Below are 17,631 nucleotides of genomic sequence, written 5' to 3'. Positions count from 1 at the left end.
GCGTGCTGTGATTCAGGGGTCACAAAGAGTCGGACATGACTGAGCAACTGAACTGAACTGAAGCAGTCACACTTACTGTTTTATCTAATTAATCAATTAACTTGACTGCATCGGATCTCAGCTGCAGCACTCAGGATCTTTGATTTTCACTGTGGCACATGGGAACTTTAGTTGCAGCCTGAAGACTCTCAGTTGTGGCGTGTGGGATCTAGTTCCCCAAAACAGCAATTGAACCCAAAGCCCCTGCATTGGCAGCAGAGTCTTAGCCACTGGACCACCAGGGAAGTCCTCCAAGCAGCCACACATTCAAAGAGCACAATCATTTGAACATATTTGGGAAAGCACACAACATGTTATGGATCTAGAGAAGGAAACAAAGCAATTTATTTCAGATAATCGTGGTTCAGTAACAGGCATGACAGGTTTGTTCAAACTCTCGAAGAGCTTTCATATGGAAGAGGAAGTAACATTTATTTTATATAGTTACGCAGACCAGAATGGCCAGTATAAATCAGGCTGATTTCAGGTCAATATAAGGATTTTCTATCATCCACAATCATCCAGAAGGGTTAAAGGCATGTGTGCCTGCTTTCATTGGAAAGGTGGATGTGCTTAAGCAAAAATAAGTTCATCTAATTAGTGTTTTAGAGAAAATTCTTGCTTGAATGAGAAGTGGAGAAGATGTTCTCTAACCTTTCACTCTCAAAGTGAAAACTTAAATTCTCTCTAGCATTCCTATATTGATTTAATAAAAATGTAATAAAATATTCTAGTCAACCAGACTGAAAACTTTACATTATACCTACAATTCTTAACAAATAAAAAATTAAACTTTTGAAATATATGGTCTTAAGATTTCATGTACAACATTAATGATAATTTAATCAATATGCCCACCAAACAAATAATAAAGAGAGCTGGTTGTTTAATGAATTAGAAAATGGTGCCTTTTAAAAGGTAGAATTGTGGGAGGGAGGTTCCAGAGGGAGGGGACATATGTATACCTATGGTTGATTCATGAAGATGTATGGAAGAAACCAACACAAAATTGTAAAGTAATTATCTTTCAATTAAAAATAAATTTAAAAGTAAAATTAAATTTAAAAAGAGGTTAAATTGTCATTATATGCAGATTTCATGATATTATATATAGAAAACCCTAAAGATTCCACACAAAAACCACTAGTTCTGATAAACAAATTTAGCAAGGTAGCAGGATATAAGATTAGCACACAGAAATATGTTTTAAAATTGCAGCCCCACTCCCTCCAAAAACAAAAACAAAAACCTTAAACCTGACCAAGGAGCTGAAAAACTTATATGCTTTCAGAACTATAAAGCACTGATAAAAGAAATTAAAGATACATGTATATTTATGGCTGAGTTCCTTCACTGTTCACTGTAAACTACCACAACACTGTTAATCAGCTATACCCCAATACAAAATAAAAAACTAGGAAGTTTAAAAAAAAAACCACTTTGAAACAAATTATCATTTACTAAACAAATTTTATGATTCCATTTAGAAAATTCTGATATGACACATTAGCTGCTACTGCTGCTGCTAAGTCACTTCAGTTGTGTCCGACCCTGTGTAACCCCACAGACAGCAGCCTACCAGGCTCCTGTCCCTGGGATTCTCCAGGCAAGAACACTGGAGTGGCTTGCCATTTCCTTCTCCAATGCATGCATGCATGCTAAGTCGCTTCAGTCGTGTCCGACTCTGGGCAACCCCATGGACAGCAGCCTAGCAGGCTCCTCCGTCCACAGGATTCTCCAGGCAAGAATACTGGAGTGGGTTGCCATTTCCTTCTTGGCACATTAGCAATCACATATATTTACTCATAAAAGTTTAATTCATTAAAATTATTCCATACAAATACATGCATATATATATTTAAGTTATAGACATATGACCTTGATTAATAAACATTTGCTGATATATTTAGCAAAAAAAAAAAAAGAACCACCATATGATCCAGCAATTATACTCCTGGGTATATATCCCCCTAAAAAAGAAAATGCTAATTTGGAAAGGTACATACACCCCCTATGCAACCGCCAAGATATGAAAGCAACTTAAGTGTCCATCAACAGATGAATTAATAAAGAAGTGGCATGTAGATATACAATGGAACACTACTCAGCCACGAAAAGGAATGAAATCTTGCCATTTGCAGCCAGATGGATAGACTTGGAGGGTATTATGCTTAGTGAAATTAGTCAGAGAAAGAAATACTGTATGGTATCATGTATATGTAGAACTGAAAAAATAAAACCAGTGAATATAAAAGAAACAGACTCATAGAGAACAAACTGGTGGTTACCAGTGCGGAGAGGGAAAGAGGGAGGGGCAAGATAGGGATAGAGGATTAAATATACAAACTATTGTGTATAAAATAGATAAGCTACGAGGATATACTGTACAGCACAGGGAATACAGCCAATATTTTATAATAACTATAAAATATTATCCCCCCCAAAAAGAAAACGGTCCACTTTGTTTCTGTATTGTTTTGAATTGGTGTCCTAACTTTGAAGAAAATTTAAAATTTGAAGCAGCATATTAACTCATCTTGTAATTGTACTTGGTATCAGGAAACCTGATTATTAACTCCTCAGATTAAAAGGGAAAACTATCTAGAGACTATGGAAAGAGCACGGAACAGCGCCTCTCAACCTGCTTCAGTGGAGAAGGCCCCCGATTCACAGTTCATTTTCAATAACATAAAATGACAAATATCTGAGTCTATCTGAGAATAACAATATGGCTATGCAATCTAGATGCAATAAAATCACAATCAAGGGTGCATGCATGTTCACAAAACAATCTGCTGAGGCCACCCTCTAGTCACCCCCCACAGGTTTTTCAATGTCCCTCTTTGGTGACTCGGCACATTCTTCTATCACAGCACACATCATCAGTTAGGTCACTTGACCATCCTCCTCTGTGAGCTTCTTGAGGGTAGCAGCTATGTAGCTGTGTTCTCTTTTCTGGCAGATATATAAGCACACAATAAATGTTTACCAATGGATACAGTAAATACTGTTGACAGTTTGGGGTTTTTTATTATTCACTTGTTCAGTCATCTACTAGTTGGAAGAGAAGCTGAAATTAAAAAAAAAACAGGGAAGAAAAAATACAAAAAATTTACTGTTAATGTTTATGTGAATTGAAAAGTATTCATTATTTGGTATGAGCAAAATACTTCCTATAGATCATGAAACAGCAGTATTGAAGAGGAACTTAATTTGTAAACCACTGGCATACAATTTAGCAAAAGATAAATCTCTCCTGAAGACTTAAAGAACTGACCGCTCTCATGTTATTGTGCCCCTATAATTTAGTCCTTTCAAGCAGGATAACAATGTGCTTTCAAAAAACATTTGAAGGGTTTTCTAAATAAAGAATAACTGTTATTTTGAAACTCATAATATCAAGGATTCCAAAAATGCCACATTCCCTAGTGGGTGGTAACTCATACACTTGATCACTTCTCTTTCTAACAAAATGAACTTTTGTAGTTCAAATATTCTTTATAAAGATATAAAAATCACATCATGGGTAACTGGAAAAAAAAAAAACTTCATGAAAATTTAAACCGTATCCATTCATATAAGGATTAAACAAAGATGAAAAGCCTAGAAGTGTAACAAGATGACTAGTTCACAAATACTGAAGTATTTAGAAAACCTCTCTGAAACCTGTTCTCCATGAATTTTTGTACCAGTTTCTTTACTTAAAAAAGAGATATTTATAGTTGAAACTATTTTCACTGTTATTTAGCATCAGTGATGCTAAAAGTACTAAAAACCAAGGTTCCTAAAGATACTATTTATTACTCATTATACTCAAACTCTAGATCATAAACAGATTATCAGCTGTCCTGCAAGACAAGAAATTAAAAGAGCAGTTATACAAGACCATAGTGAAACAGACTAGTCAGAGACACTAGAGTCTGGAATGCCTGTTACAGACTCAAAGATCTTAATCAGACAAAAATTTTATACAAAGTAAAACTACAAAAGGATAGTACTTGGAGACTGAAAGCATGGATTTCTAGTATCACTTGGGTGTTTACTAGTACATTTCATATCTGGAAAAATGCACTAACTAGACTTTGGACCTTCTCTGCCTTTTGGGGAAGAGAAAGAGAAAGGAAGTGTGGCATGTGTTTCAGTATGAACTAAGAAGGCACAGGTGGTAACACACACCAAATATAAAATGCACTTATACCAAATGACAAAGAACATATTGTGGAAACACACAACCATATTCTGAGGAAAATATTTAGAAGCTGCAGCCAGGCAACATCAGAGGAAAGGAGAAATATTCATACTATTTTTGTGTTCTGAATTCAGAAAGCATCGCTTCTTAGAGGGGGGATGCTCTCCAACACAGAGGCGGCTAATTCAGGATTGATTGTTGGTTCGGGGCCCCTCATGTTCCAGATGAAATTCGGAAAGGATGGAGCTCATGTTATAGCAAGAATGGGCGAGAGAAGATGCAAAAGAATCACTCCATATAGAAGATCTAAGAATTATAAACCATAGGAAGTGTCACGGCCGCTTTATAAATACGCCAGAGACAAGAACTGAATCGTCCGGCACCGTGAAACAGGCCAGGATCAGAATAGAGACGTACACTGAAAGGGGCTGGGATAAATCTTAACAATAACAGTAAGCCCACATTCTAACACGGTAACACGATAAAAATAACAAAGAAATCATTCAAAAGCGACACAAGTTTCCCTTCCAGGAACGATTACTACAATTAGTAGTAAACTTCTGGTCTTTGCCGGGTCTCACGGTAGCTGGTTTGACAAGCTCAGGCCTTTCGGAAGGGGAGCAGCCTAAACTAGTTTAGAGAGAGTGGCCAGATTAAGTAGACGGATATTTCTGAGCCATCACCCAGGCAAGGGTTTCTAACATGGGGTGTCCACTGCAGCGGGGGCGCACAGGTTTCCAGCCTCACCAGTGCGTTAACTCAGCAGACCCGCCACCCTCCCACCACCGCCCCTCACGCGCACCTGCACTCGCAACCAACAGCTACGTCCGCTGGCCGACCAACTGCGCCGGCGGCAATATTCAAAAGCAGGTCCGCGCTCGAGGAGAAAAAGCCTCTCCCGGCCGCCCAGAACCACCCTCCCCAAACGGGGCAAGCCACTTCACGCCCTGTCACTGGAAACCACCGGGTTAGAGACAGTGCGACCATGGAAGGGCCTCCCAAGCCAGCTCCTCTCCCTAAGCCGAGGCCTAGAAACTGCGGCGGCAGGGCGGGGCTTGACCCCCCACGGAAGCCCGGCCCTGCAGTAGAGGCGTGGCGGGTGTTCCTACTCCCTGTAGGAGGGCTGAGAAGCAGCTGGGAAGGGAACCGGCAACAGGCTAGCGCTGCGGAGCTCACCCCAGGTTCAAGGCATCGCGCTTCCGGGAGCCACGGCGCCGCCTCAGCCAGCCTCACAGACCAACAGGCAGCAGTAACGGCTGCGGCGGCGGCGGCGGCGGCACCGACCACCCGGTCGCACTTCAGTGACGCACAAGTCCCGCCTCCAGCGCGTTGCTTGGAGACGGTGCCCAACCTTCTCCAGAGCTTCGATTAGCTGGCTGCGCTTCTTCTGAGGACCTGCGAGGCCTTGGCCTCGGGGGCCATCCGAGAGGGAAAGGTGGCGGCGAAGGCCAGAGGGGGCCGTGCGCTAGAGGCGGCAGCAGAGGCCTCGCCTGGCAGGTTCCTCAAGTCTAAGGCTCCGTGGGGGCGGCAGTGGGTGCGGCCTGGCCGACTGCCGCCTCTTCTGGCCCCACTCCCCTAGCGAGAGCCCACCTGGTGACAAAAGGCACTGCGATCCCTGATTTGGTCAATAGTTGAATTCCAAGTCACTACTTTTAAGGCCTCCAACCTCCCACTGGTCATAGCTACACAAGTGAAAGTGAAAGTCGCTCAGTCGGTCCGACTCTTGCAACCCCAATGGACTGCAGCCCTCTAGGCTCCTCTGTCCAGGGGAATTCTCCAGGCAAGAATACTGGAGTGGGTAGCCATTTCCTTCTCCAGGGGATCTTGCCAACCCAGGGATGGAATCCAGGTCTCCCGTATTGCAGGTGAATTCTTTACCATCTGAGCCACCAGAGAAACCCACCTCATTTCTTTTACGTGAAGGGGGCCCATCATGCTCTCCTAGCTAGAATAAGAAGCATTAAAGAGAAATACAGGAAATAACCAGCACAGGGTTCAAACCAGTAAGCCCTAGTAAATGACTATGATTATTTTAAACACATGTTGGCGAGGTCATGGCTTTTCAGAACGTCCCTAGTGGATAATTGCTGTCTATTAAGCAACTGTTGTGTGCCAAGTACTATACTAGGCACTTTTTAGGCATTGCTTTTGTTTAAATAGTGCACTTCAAGTTACACAGCCCATGAATAATACAGCAAGGCTTTAGACCCAGATGTGACTCACACTATCATCTTTATGCTTAGCAGCTAAACTACTTAAGCTTGTTGCCAGGCAAGAATGCTAGAGTGGGTTGCCATGCCCTCCTCCAGGGTATCTTCCAACCCAAGGATCGAACCGCGTCTCCTAAGTCTACCTGCATTGGCAGATGGGTTCTTTACCACTAGTGCCATCTGGGAAGCCCAATCTTGCCCTCTAACAATAGAGGGCATTTGTTGACCATTTACTATGTTCCAAGACATGTAGTGCTAGTGGTGAAGAATATTTGTTGACCATTTACTATGTTCCAAGCCGTGTCGTGCTAGTGGTAAAGAATCTGCCAATGCAGGAGATGCAAGAGACGCAGGTTTGATCCCTGAGTTGGAAAGATCCCCTGAAGTAGGAAATGGCAACCCACTCCAGTATTCTTGCCTGGAAAATTCCATGGACAGAGGAGCCTAGTGGGCTACATTCCACAGAGCCACAGCAAAGAGTCAGATTCAACTGGTACATGAGCACAAGCCCTGTTCTAAGTACTTTAAAGGTATTAACTCATTTAATCCTTGCAGCAATCCTATGAGGTGTGTAAGTATTATTAATATTCTCATTTTAGTTGAAGAAACAGGCTTAAGAAAGTCAAGCTTTCCAAGGTCAATTAGTAAGGAGCAGAGGCAGATTCAAACCCAAGCTGACCAAACCCTGAGCTGCTTGTTTAAACTGTCTAAATAAGATAATGAGAGGTTATTAGGGCCAAGTCCGTGCCCTGTGTACTCTTAAAAATTTTTTTAATTGAAATATAGTTGATTTTTAATACCTTACGGAGATAATCCTTGAGGATTATCTCCTTGACATCAGCACAAAGCCTGGCATTCAATACTGTTCAACATTTGGACATTTGGTGAATATTTGAATGTGAGAAAAGCAAAGAGCCTAAAAATGAACCATACATAACGATTTTTAAATATCTAATTAAACAAAGTCTTATAGTTGAACCTAATCTGGGCCAGGAGTTAGGTCTATATCTCTGAAAAATTGCCTTCAATTAAATATAAAGTAGTAGATTCTAGTCAGTGCAATAAAACTAGACAAAGAAACTTCTAAAAAAGCATTCACATTGGAAGGAAAAAGTTTAACACTGTATTTTCAGACAAAAATACCATGTTATATTACCAAAAAAGCTACTAGAACTAGAAGTAAGTTTCGTAGGATACCAAGTCAATATATAAAAATCAGTTTATGTTTCTATAGTAATAATGAAAAATTAGACTTTGAAATTTTAAAGTACCCTTTAGCAGCAAAAAAATTGCCAAAAACACACACACACATACATAAACTTAGGGATACACTTGAGCAAAATGTGAAAGACATATAAATTGAAAACTGAAATACTGTGAGAGAAATTAAACATCTAAATACAGGAATATATAATGTTCATGGATCAGAAGATTCAGTATTTTTAAAATGTCATTTTTTTCTCTGAATTGATCTATAAACAGGGCAAGTATAATAAAAATCATAACAGATTCATTTTGTGGAAATTACAAAGCTGATTCTAAAATGTCTATGAAAATGCTACCTAGAGTAGCCAAAACTGACTAAAAACAACAAAGTTGAGTGACTTACACTACCTGACGTCAAGACTTTATGAGATACAGTGATAACACAGTGTGGTATCAGTGTAAAGACAGACAAAATGGAGTTAACAGAATAGAGTGCAGAAATAGACCTACACGAATATGGTAAATTGATTTTCAACAAATATGCCAATGCAATTCAATGGGGGAAGGATAATCCTTTTAACAAATGAGGCTGAAACAACTGGATAGCATATGATAAAAATAAAAATAAAAAATGAAAAAAATCTTGACCCTGTCCTCATTCCATATGAAAAGGTAACTAAAAATGGATCATAAATCTAAATTTAAGTGCTAAAATTATACATGTTATAGAAAAGAACATAGAAAAATTTTAGTGGCCTCAAATTTGGCAAAGATTAAGAAAATAGCACAAAAAACACAATCCATAAAAGGAAAAAATTATATTTACTAAATTTCACTTCCTTAAAATTTAAACTTCTGCTTTTCAAAGCACACTTAAAATGAAAAGGCAAGCCATAGACTGGGAGCAAGTATTTGCAAAACATTTATTTGACAAGGGACTTCTAACTATAAAGAACTGTTAAAATTCAATAAGACAACCAATTTTTTTTAATAGACAAAAAAATTTAATTGGCACCACACCTAAGAAAATACATGGATGACAAAATAAGAACACAAAAATATGCTCAACACCATTACCATCAAGGAAATGCAAGTTAAAAAGTACAAGATATCACTGCACATCCTAGACAACAGAATGGCTAAAATTAAAAAGACTGATCATATAAAGTGGGCAAGGATGTGGAATGACAGAAATTCTCATAGACTGCATATTGGGAATGCAAAATGATACCACTATTTTTAGGAAAAAATTTGGCCATTTTTAAAAGAGTTACACACACAGACCATATGATCCAGCCATTCCACTCCTAGGTATTTACCCATAAAGACTTATACATGAATATACATTGCAGCATTATTTGTAACAGGACCAAATTGGAAAACATGGATGAATCTTAAAAACATGGATAAATCTCAAAATAATTATTTTGAGTGAAAGAAATCAGACTAAAAGATAATTCACCCAGTGATTTAACTGATGTTAAATTCTAGAGAATCCAAACTATAGTGATACAGAAAGCAGTGAGGGATGGAGTTTACTTGGAGTGAGGGGTGAAAAGGGGCCAGGGTAGAGATGAGTGGGAGAGTGGAATTACTTAGAGGCAAGAGAAAACTTTTGGGGGTGATAGATTCATTTTCTTGATTCTAGTGATGGTTTCATCGGAGAAGGCGATGGCAAGCCACTCCAGTATTCTTGCCTGGAAAATCCCATGGACAGAGGAGCCTGGTAGGCTGCGGTCCATGGGGTCGTGAAGAGTTGGGCACGACTGAGCGACTTCCCTTTCACTTTTCACTTTCATGCATTGGAGAAGGAAATGGCAACCCACTCCAGTGTTCTTGCCTGGAGAATCCCAGGGATGGAGGAGTCTGGTGGGCTGCCATCTATGGGGGGAGGAGTCTGGTGGGCTGCCATCTATGGGGTCGCACAGAGTCAGACACGACTAAAGCGACTTAGCAGTAGCAGTAGTAGTAGTGATGGTTTCATGGGTGTATGGCTTCACTGGTGGCCCAGACGGTAAAGAATTTGCCTGCATTGCAGGGGACCCAGGTTCAATCTCTGGGTCAGGAAGATCCCCTGGAGAAGGGAATGGCAACCTACTCCAGTATTTTTGCCTGGAGAATCCCATGGACAGAGGAGCCTGGTGGGCTACTGTCTATGGTTCACAAAGAGTCATACCCTGAGCAAGTAACACACATTTCATAGTTTTATATATGTGTCAAAATCTCTCAAACTGTACACTTCTATCACGTGCAGTTTATTATACCTTAACGATGCCAATTATACCTTAATGATGATATCTGTTTAAATTCTAAGAGACTTTATATTTCAATCTGATCTGAGCCTGGAAGTCAGGAAAATCACTCTACAAATTACCTTCAATTTTATGAAATAGGGCCAGTACTCTTATATAGCTCATGGAGAATAAAATAAGGACTGGACTTTCGGCAAGATCACAAGACTTAAATATTTTAAAATCAACATTAAATTGGTATTATTACAGACATCTCTAGATAGTTCTTTCTCATCAGTACAGCTTTTTTCTTAACTTTGCACAAGCATAATAATTTAGTTAGAATGTAAACCAATAGGTTAGTAATAAGGATTATCTTAAAAACCAAAATAAAAGAGATTAGAAGTTCTCTCTGGAATAGGACTTATGAAGTTGTTTTGTAGCAAGATAAGGAAGCCTTTATTTTTCTTTATAGAAAAAGTGGAGGAAAAATGTTTGTAGGAAGCCATAAATATAAACAGTTATGGGGGGAGGGATAAATTAGGAGTTTGGGATTAACAGATACTATATAAAATAGATAAACAAGGTCCAACTGTATTCAATATCTTGTAATAACCTATAATTGAATCTATATATAACTGAATCAGTTTGCTGTATACCTGAAACTAATACAAACTTGTAAATAAATTACAGTTTTAAGAAAAGATTTAAAAAGAGTTATGAGAGAAGAAATCTCTAAGTTAATCCTTTTATAAGAAGAAGGATCCTCTTGTAATGTGTATTCAGAATGCCATAGTTTATATATGTATTTTCCAGTTAAAACAGAGGCTTTGATAAAATTGTAGTAAACACAGTCCTTTAGTGAAGACCAGGAAAATTTGAGAGAATTTTGAATATTTTTTCTAGGAAAGTATGTCCAGTGTCTCCTGCTTTTCATAAGGTCACTAAACATCTGTGATAGGGCTGTGGGAATATATGAGGAAGGCTTTCAGTGGCTATGGGTTGTAAACATTTTTAACTTCCTGTATATAATTCATAAAATCATAAAGTAGAAAGAACTAATAAGTCCTCTTGTCCAACATTCTTCTTTTATAGATGAGGAAACTGAGATCCAAAGGTGGGAAATGATTCACCTAAGGACTAAAGAGCAAGTTAACTAAACTGGGTTGGAATCCAGAAATTTTCTGGCCACTAGTGCTTTCCCTCACAATGTATTACAAAAGTTAGATCGAGCTAGAACACAGAGGAACAGGTCATCTACAGTTAAGATGAAAGCATCATCATTTTCCAGGATACTGAATTTGAGGTTTTTATATTTGACTGACTCCCCCTCTCAGGCTGCTGCTTCTCAAGCTCTGGCCTCAGTCCTCTGCTTTTATTTTTAAACATTTGGAGAGCTCATGCACTCATAGCTGCAATTATCACCTGTATACAGATGATTCCCAAGTCAATATTGATTAATGTTAACTTTCATTGGTGTAACAATCTTGTACTTCCCTAATTACATAGGCTCTCTCCTATAGAAATGAATATTACAGTAATGGCACCTGAATGCAACAATTTCTATATCAAAATGGTTTCAATATTTCTTCTGGTTGCTCAGACTCAATCATACAAAGAGATCTCTTTCTGTCTCTTAAAGCATTCTGGTATCCTGTACCTTCGTTAAAATTTCTTCTCATTTTTTTAATCCTTTTTTTTTTTTTTTTGAGTTCTTAGTGCTCTGCTGGGGTCCAGCCCCCGCAGGATCCAGGGAAACCCGAAGGAGAAACGGCGTCGGCGATTGATTGAGAGAGATAGATAGTTAAGAATGTTGTAGATAAGAAAATAGAGGAGAGAAGAAAAGAGGCTGGTGTTCCTTGGTTTATACAGAAAATCAATAAAGTCTCAAGACAAGAGACTTGCACTGTCTACGTGAGGCCACAGGTGCCCTCCCGGTCTCCCAGGGGAGTGAAGGTGCAGGGCGCCTTCCCGTTCAGGTCTTAGAAACCCAGGCAAATAAGTAGACACGGGCGGATCTCTGTACTCCAGATGGGAACTAGCCTGAAAGAGAGAGTAAGAGGAGGAAAATGATTGACACGAGGAGATCAAGCTGCTTTGATGAGCGAGATCCATAGCTTTATTTTTAAACGGTACTTATATACCTTTTTTGTACATAGAGGAAATGAAAGATGCAAGGTCATACAGAGTCAGCCCAACATTCCAGCAGTATTGCCTTTATTGAAACCATGATTTTTCTGCATACCTTTTCCACAAAAGATGTTGTGTACAGTATCTTCTGGCCTTGGAGGCCTGTGAACATTTTATGACCCTCTTTTGATAAAGGCTGCTCAACCAGAAAACTTTTCCCTCAAAGTGTTTTTTCTTTATATTTCTAATCTATGTCAGCCTCAGAAAATACCAAAAAGAGTTATGTTTTTCACAGAGCAAATGTGCAATGAGTTACAAGAAAGAACCAATTAGCTCAAAAGTTTGATATGGTTAAACTCAAGGCTACACTTGTTTTTCTAGCATTCTCACTATGTTAACTAATGCATTCCCAGGTGCACAGTGGATAAGAGATATGGGAACTTAGCAACAAGCATTGGCCCAATAATGAAATCCTACATCAGCACTAGCACTACTCTAATAACTTTTAACTCTTTTAAAGGCTCTATGTTTTAGGCTTTCCGTGCCTCTCACAGTAGCTGTAAGGATCTGGATATACCTGCCGAGCAAGCTAGAATGCTAACAGAGGGGGTTTGATTTGAAATATTCCTCTCATGTCCAGGAGACTTATTAGCTATAGCCCTAAGTTGATTTTCTCCAGAGAAAAGTGGTCAGGGTTAGCCCCCGTTAATGTCAGAGGAGTTGGTGAAAGTCATGAAACAGTAAAACAGACAGATTCTGGTTTTGGGGTAGATGCTCGAGAAAGCCTAGGGAGCCCCTTGAGTTCTGAAGCCTTGCTTAACAGTTCTCTTCCACATGACTTTGTCATGCGTGGGATCTCCCATGGCAGCTCCCGGCAGTGCTCTGTGTGTATTATCTCCTATAAGGCTCACAATGGTCCTAAAAGACAGATGTTAAAGATACTAATATCATCTCAGTTTTACAGACAAGAAAACAGTCCTAGAGAGGTGCAATAACTTGCCCAAGTTCACATAGTGCAAACATGGCAGAGCAAGGATTCAAACCTACTGTCTGAATTCAGAACCTCATGTTTTAGCTACTGTACTTTACTATCGGGTATAACCCTTTCTTGTTTATTCCTATCATCTCAGTCAAAGTTTCATATTAGATCAATGGCCACAGATAGATTAGCATACCTTAGCTGATCAATGTATCCTGAGACATATTTATTCAGTCTATTCTGGATCTTGCTGTCAGAGCAAGCAACTTAAAATATTAGCTTTTAAGTCTATACCACAAAGACTCAGTTCAGTTGCTCAGTCGTGGCCCACTCTTTGCAACCCCATGGACTGCACCATGCCAGGCTTCCCTGTCCACCACCAACTCCTGGAACTTCCTCAGACTCATGTCCATCGAGTCAGTGATGCCATCCAACCATCTCATCCTCTTTCATCCCCTTCTCCTGCCTTCAATCTTTCCTAGCATCAGGGTCTTTTCTAATGAGTCAGTTCTTTGCAACAGGTGGTCAAAGTACTGCAGCTTCAGCATCAATCCTTTCAATGAATATTCAGGACTGATTTCCTTTGGGATTGACTGGTTTGAACTCCTTGCAGTCCAAGGGACTCTCAAGAGTCTTCTCCAACACCACAGTTCAAAAGCACCAATTCATTAGCACTCAGCTTTCTTTATAGTCCAACTCTCACATCCATACAAGACTACTGGAAAAACCATAGCTTTGACTATATGGACTTTTGTCAGCAAAGTAATGTCTCTGCTTTTTAATGTGCTGTCTAGGTTGGTCATAGCTTTTCTAATGAGGTGCCAGTGCTCAATATTTAGCCAGAGCAGGTCGAGAAAATGGACCCTAGTATTTGGCAACTGTTTTAAATGAGTGATTTTACCACCCCATTGCACTAAAGATCTATCTGGGTCTTGGGGGAGAGATAGCTCTCTATACTACCTACTCCCAGGGTTATTATGTTAATCCAAGCCACCTCCTAACACCCTTCCCCACAATCTTTCATTACAATGTACTGTGATCACTAATCTTAACAGAACTCTTCACCGCCCACCTTCCTTGGTCATAACTCATCCCTCACCTCAGGCAAGCTTATTCTCTGCCTCAGCCATCTCAATTTGACCCCAAGAATTCCGATTCCTGCCAACATCTCCTCTACCATCTGCTTTTTCTTTGAACAGCTCTCTGCCTTACTGAAACCAGAGGAATTCACCTCTCTGACAACATTTTTTGGGTAGGAGACACGTTAACATTTTTTTCCCCTAGCTATCAGATACTTTCACAATGTTTTACCACTATAAATGTTTTACTACTATCAATCAGCCATCTTGATGCCTGCAGTGCAGGAGTCCCGGGTTCCTGACCCGGTGCAGGTCAGGAAGATCCTCTGGAGAAGGAAATGGCAACCCACTCCAGTATTCTTGCCTGGGAAATCCCATTGACAGAGGAGCCTGGCAGGAGTTGGATACGATTTAGTGACTAAACCATATCGACCATCTTTACTTCTTTAAGCTCTTCCCTCTGGAAGTCTGTTTTTTCCCAAACCAGCTGTGCCTATTAATAATACAGATCAAAGTCATGTTTCTCCTTATGCAAATATGAGTCTCAAACTATCATGTATAATGCAAGGAAAAATCAATCCGATGCATACAGACAGGGCCAGGGGAAATGAAGTGGGAAAATTCAAGAACAACATAGAGATTACTTGCTCCAATCCTGGAAGCTATTAACCTTTGTTTTTTGGGCCCTTGTTGTCAGACGGACAGACTAATGGGAATGGCAAAGTCTGTCCTGAGAGGGCAAAACTCAGGTCAGTTTATCACTCTGCTACATGGAAAACAAAGACTAGAAGCAGCTGGTTCATTATTATATTTCCAGATTATGTGAAACATGTCTTTTTACAGATAATAAATTTGTACTAATTTGTTTTGAATTAGAATCCAAACAATCCTTCATTGCTATGTTCTATGATCACTGATCTCAGCATAACTGTTTATGGCCTCTCCTTGTGTTTGATTGTTAAGTTTTATATATATATATATATTTTTTTTTGCAGTTTCTAAAAGGAAGATTTATTCGACAAGTTTCACTTAGCGCAATACACCTAAAAGGAAAATCACAATACAATGAAAAATTTAAATCAAGGCCTCAGGATTTCATACAAACACCAAGACCAAAATCCTGAAGTATTGGTATTGCGTGTCAAATTTCCCCCATTAACTTAAAAAAAAAAAGTTTAAACTTACGTGCCATAGAGGTTATTAAATGAAACTAGAATTAACAAACATGCCAAATGTTTCACTTTTAATTGTAGACACAGCTCCTATATTGAGTTTTACCAAAAAAAGCATGTCTTTCAACATGCATCCAGACAGTGTTCAATGTAATGTGATGTAAGAGCAACATTTAACATAATTCAACTGCTTTAACCTAAATACACTTACTGCTTAAGTACATCCTACAATAGAACTAACTTGAGAAAAGCTGAAAATTATTTAACAGTAATAGTTTACTCAACCTAGTTGTTACATCCTAGATGAATGTGTGTTCAAAAATACTGAAACTTAAGTCTTTAAAACAATCCTGATTTCCACTTAGAGTAAGCATAAATCACAAGCTTGTATTGCAAAACTGTTAAAACTTAAGTTTTTCTTTTAAAAAATGTTGACCAAGAGTCAGTGATCAGGATCAATTACATTCCCCATCCACCACTCATACTGGACATGCTAGACATCCCTCCCATTCCGTTCACTCCCATAGATGTTCGGCTTCCACTACTGTAGTAGCTGCTGTTCACTGCTCCTTGGCTGCCTATGCAATGTTTGATTGAAAATCACTGGAGTTTTCCTGTAAAACTTGGTCGTATCCACTCATGCTGCTCTGGCCACCATGGCCGCCTCCGTAGCCACCACTCAGCTGCTGGCTAGCCGGGCCACCGTAACTGGACTGGTTTGACAAGCCCATGCCTCCCATCATTTGGCTACCATAAGCACCACCGCTTGCTCCTGCTGTAGAATTCAAGAAGAGTTCTACATATCTGTGTTGCATGTTTGCTTTGTCTTTCGACATAGCCGCCACAGCATCTTCATGAGTTGCAAACTCGACATCTGCTTCACCAGTTACTCTGCCATCAGGACCAATTTCAATATGTACTCTCACAGGGTTGAGTGGTGAAAAAAATTATAAATGTCATTCTCAGTAGCTCTGTAAGGCAATCCCCGCATGTGTACACAGTGTCCTGTTGTGCTCTGGAAAGTAGAGCCACCATCCCCGTATCTGTGATCAGACATTCCTGAAAAACAGTAATTGAGGTCTCTTCCGAATCTATCTGACCCAAATCCATAGCCATCATTATAGCCATTATAATCATCATAGCCTCCATAACCTCCACCATAAGCACCACGCCTCATCCTTTCAAAGCCAGCTCCTCGTCCAATGCTGTTATACCCTCTGCCAGCCCCACGTCTGTCATAGGGACCTGGTCGCTGCATGGCCATAAGTTTTCGTGGTGGATCAGAGTGAGTTCTAACTTCAGCTCGACTGCTCTTAAAGATTTCGATATACCTGTGCCCTATTCTTTCCTTGTGTTTCTTTAGAGCCTTTTCAGCTATTTCCTGTGAAGCAAACTGCACGAAGGCCTCCCCCGTACTCCTCCCCTGGAAGTCCACCGGCAATGTTATCCCATTTGGCACGATTTCCAACCCTGAGAAGAACTGAACAATTTCTTCCTTGCTACATCCAAAGGGGAGTCCTCTAAGCCGTACAAAGCCATCATTGGCCGTGTCAGGACTATTTGGACCAGTATGCTTCAACACCCAATCCATTTCAACGTTGTTTGACTTGAATACTTCAACATATCTGTGTCCCATAGTTTCTCTGTCTTTTTTCAGGGCCAATTTGACTTCATCTTCTGATTCAAGTTCAACAAAAGCCTCGCCACTCGGTCTGCCTTCTCTGGTGTAGATGAAACGAATACCTTGAGCCCCATTTTGAATTTTGCAGTCAGAAAAAAACCGCTGCACTTCGTCTGCAGAGCAAGACCAAGGCAAGCCCCGGACCTTCACCACGAACCCCTCACCGCCTTCGGTGCCCAACATCATGGTCTCCTAGTGGGTGCTGGCGTCGAATCAGACTGCAAGACGGGGGACGGCAGTCAGACCTGCAAACACAACTTCGGCGCGGCTGAGACGAAAATTGTTAAGTTTTATAATTTAGAACAGTCTGTCTATTCTGCTTTTTTCATGCTATCAACTTGTTACAAAAACTAGGTGTGTTAGGGTTCATCCAGAGAAACAGAACAAGTAGGAAATATATTCTAAGAGATTTAGTGCAAGAAATTGACTCAGTTGTCGGGGCTGTTATGGCAAGCTGGAAATCCATAGAGCAAGCTGTCAGGAAGGAAGGCTGGAACTCTTGGGCATGAGTTGAAACTTCTACAGTTCAGTTCAGTCGCTCAGTCGTGTCCGACTCTTTGCAACCCCATGAATCGCAGCACGCCAGGCCTCCCTGTCCATCACCAACTCCCGGAGTTCACTCAGACTCACGTCCATCGAGTCAGTGGTGCCATCCAGCCATCTCATCCTCTGTCGTCCCCTTCTCCTCCTGCCCACAACCCCTCCCAGCATCAGT

The 17,631-nt window shown here is 40.3% G+C and overlaps 1 protein-coding gene and 1 pseudogene across 2 annotated transcripts in view; both read right to left on the bottom strand.

Annotated features, from left to right (window-relative positions):
- The window catches only part of RNF141 (ring finger protein 141), a 39,201-nt gene extending 33,490 nt beyond the window's left edge, over nucleotides 1-5,711 (bottom strand). The window contains exon 1 of one of the 2 annotated variants that reach the window (XM_040258395.1): nucleotides 5,405-5,711. Coding sequence is in view for 1 of the 2 variants with exons in the window: in XM_040258396.1 (XP_040114330.1) it covers nucleotides 5,031-5,215 (185 nt within the window). In the remaining variant the exon portion in view is untranslated. Of the gene's footprint in view, nucleotides 1-5,030 lie in introns of both variants that reach the window. The other variant, XM_040258396.1, reaches the window with a different exon arrangement.
- A 9,334-nt stretch (nucleotides 5,712-15,045) lies between these two features.
- On the bottom strand, nucleotides 15,046-17,191 carry LOC120876464 (annotated as a pseudogene).
- Between the last annotated feature and the right edge of the window lie 440 nt (nucleotides 17,192-17,631).

This window comes from Oryx dammah, unplaced genomic scaffold (assembly GCF_014754425.2).
Source record: "Oryx dammah isolate SB20612 unplaced genomic scaffold, SCBI_Odam_1.1 HiC_scaffold_17, whole genome shotgun sequence".
Lineage (NCBI taxonomy): Eukaryota > Metazoa > Chordata > Mammalia > Artiodactyla > Bovidae > Oryx > Oryx dammah.
The sequence above is the reverse complement of the archived record's forward strand: the minus strand, read 5'-3'. Positions and strand labels throughout refer to the sequence as shown.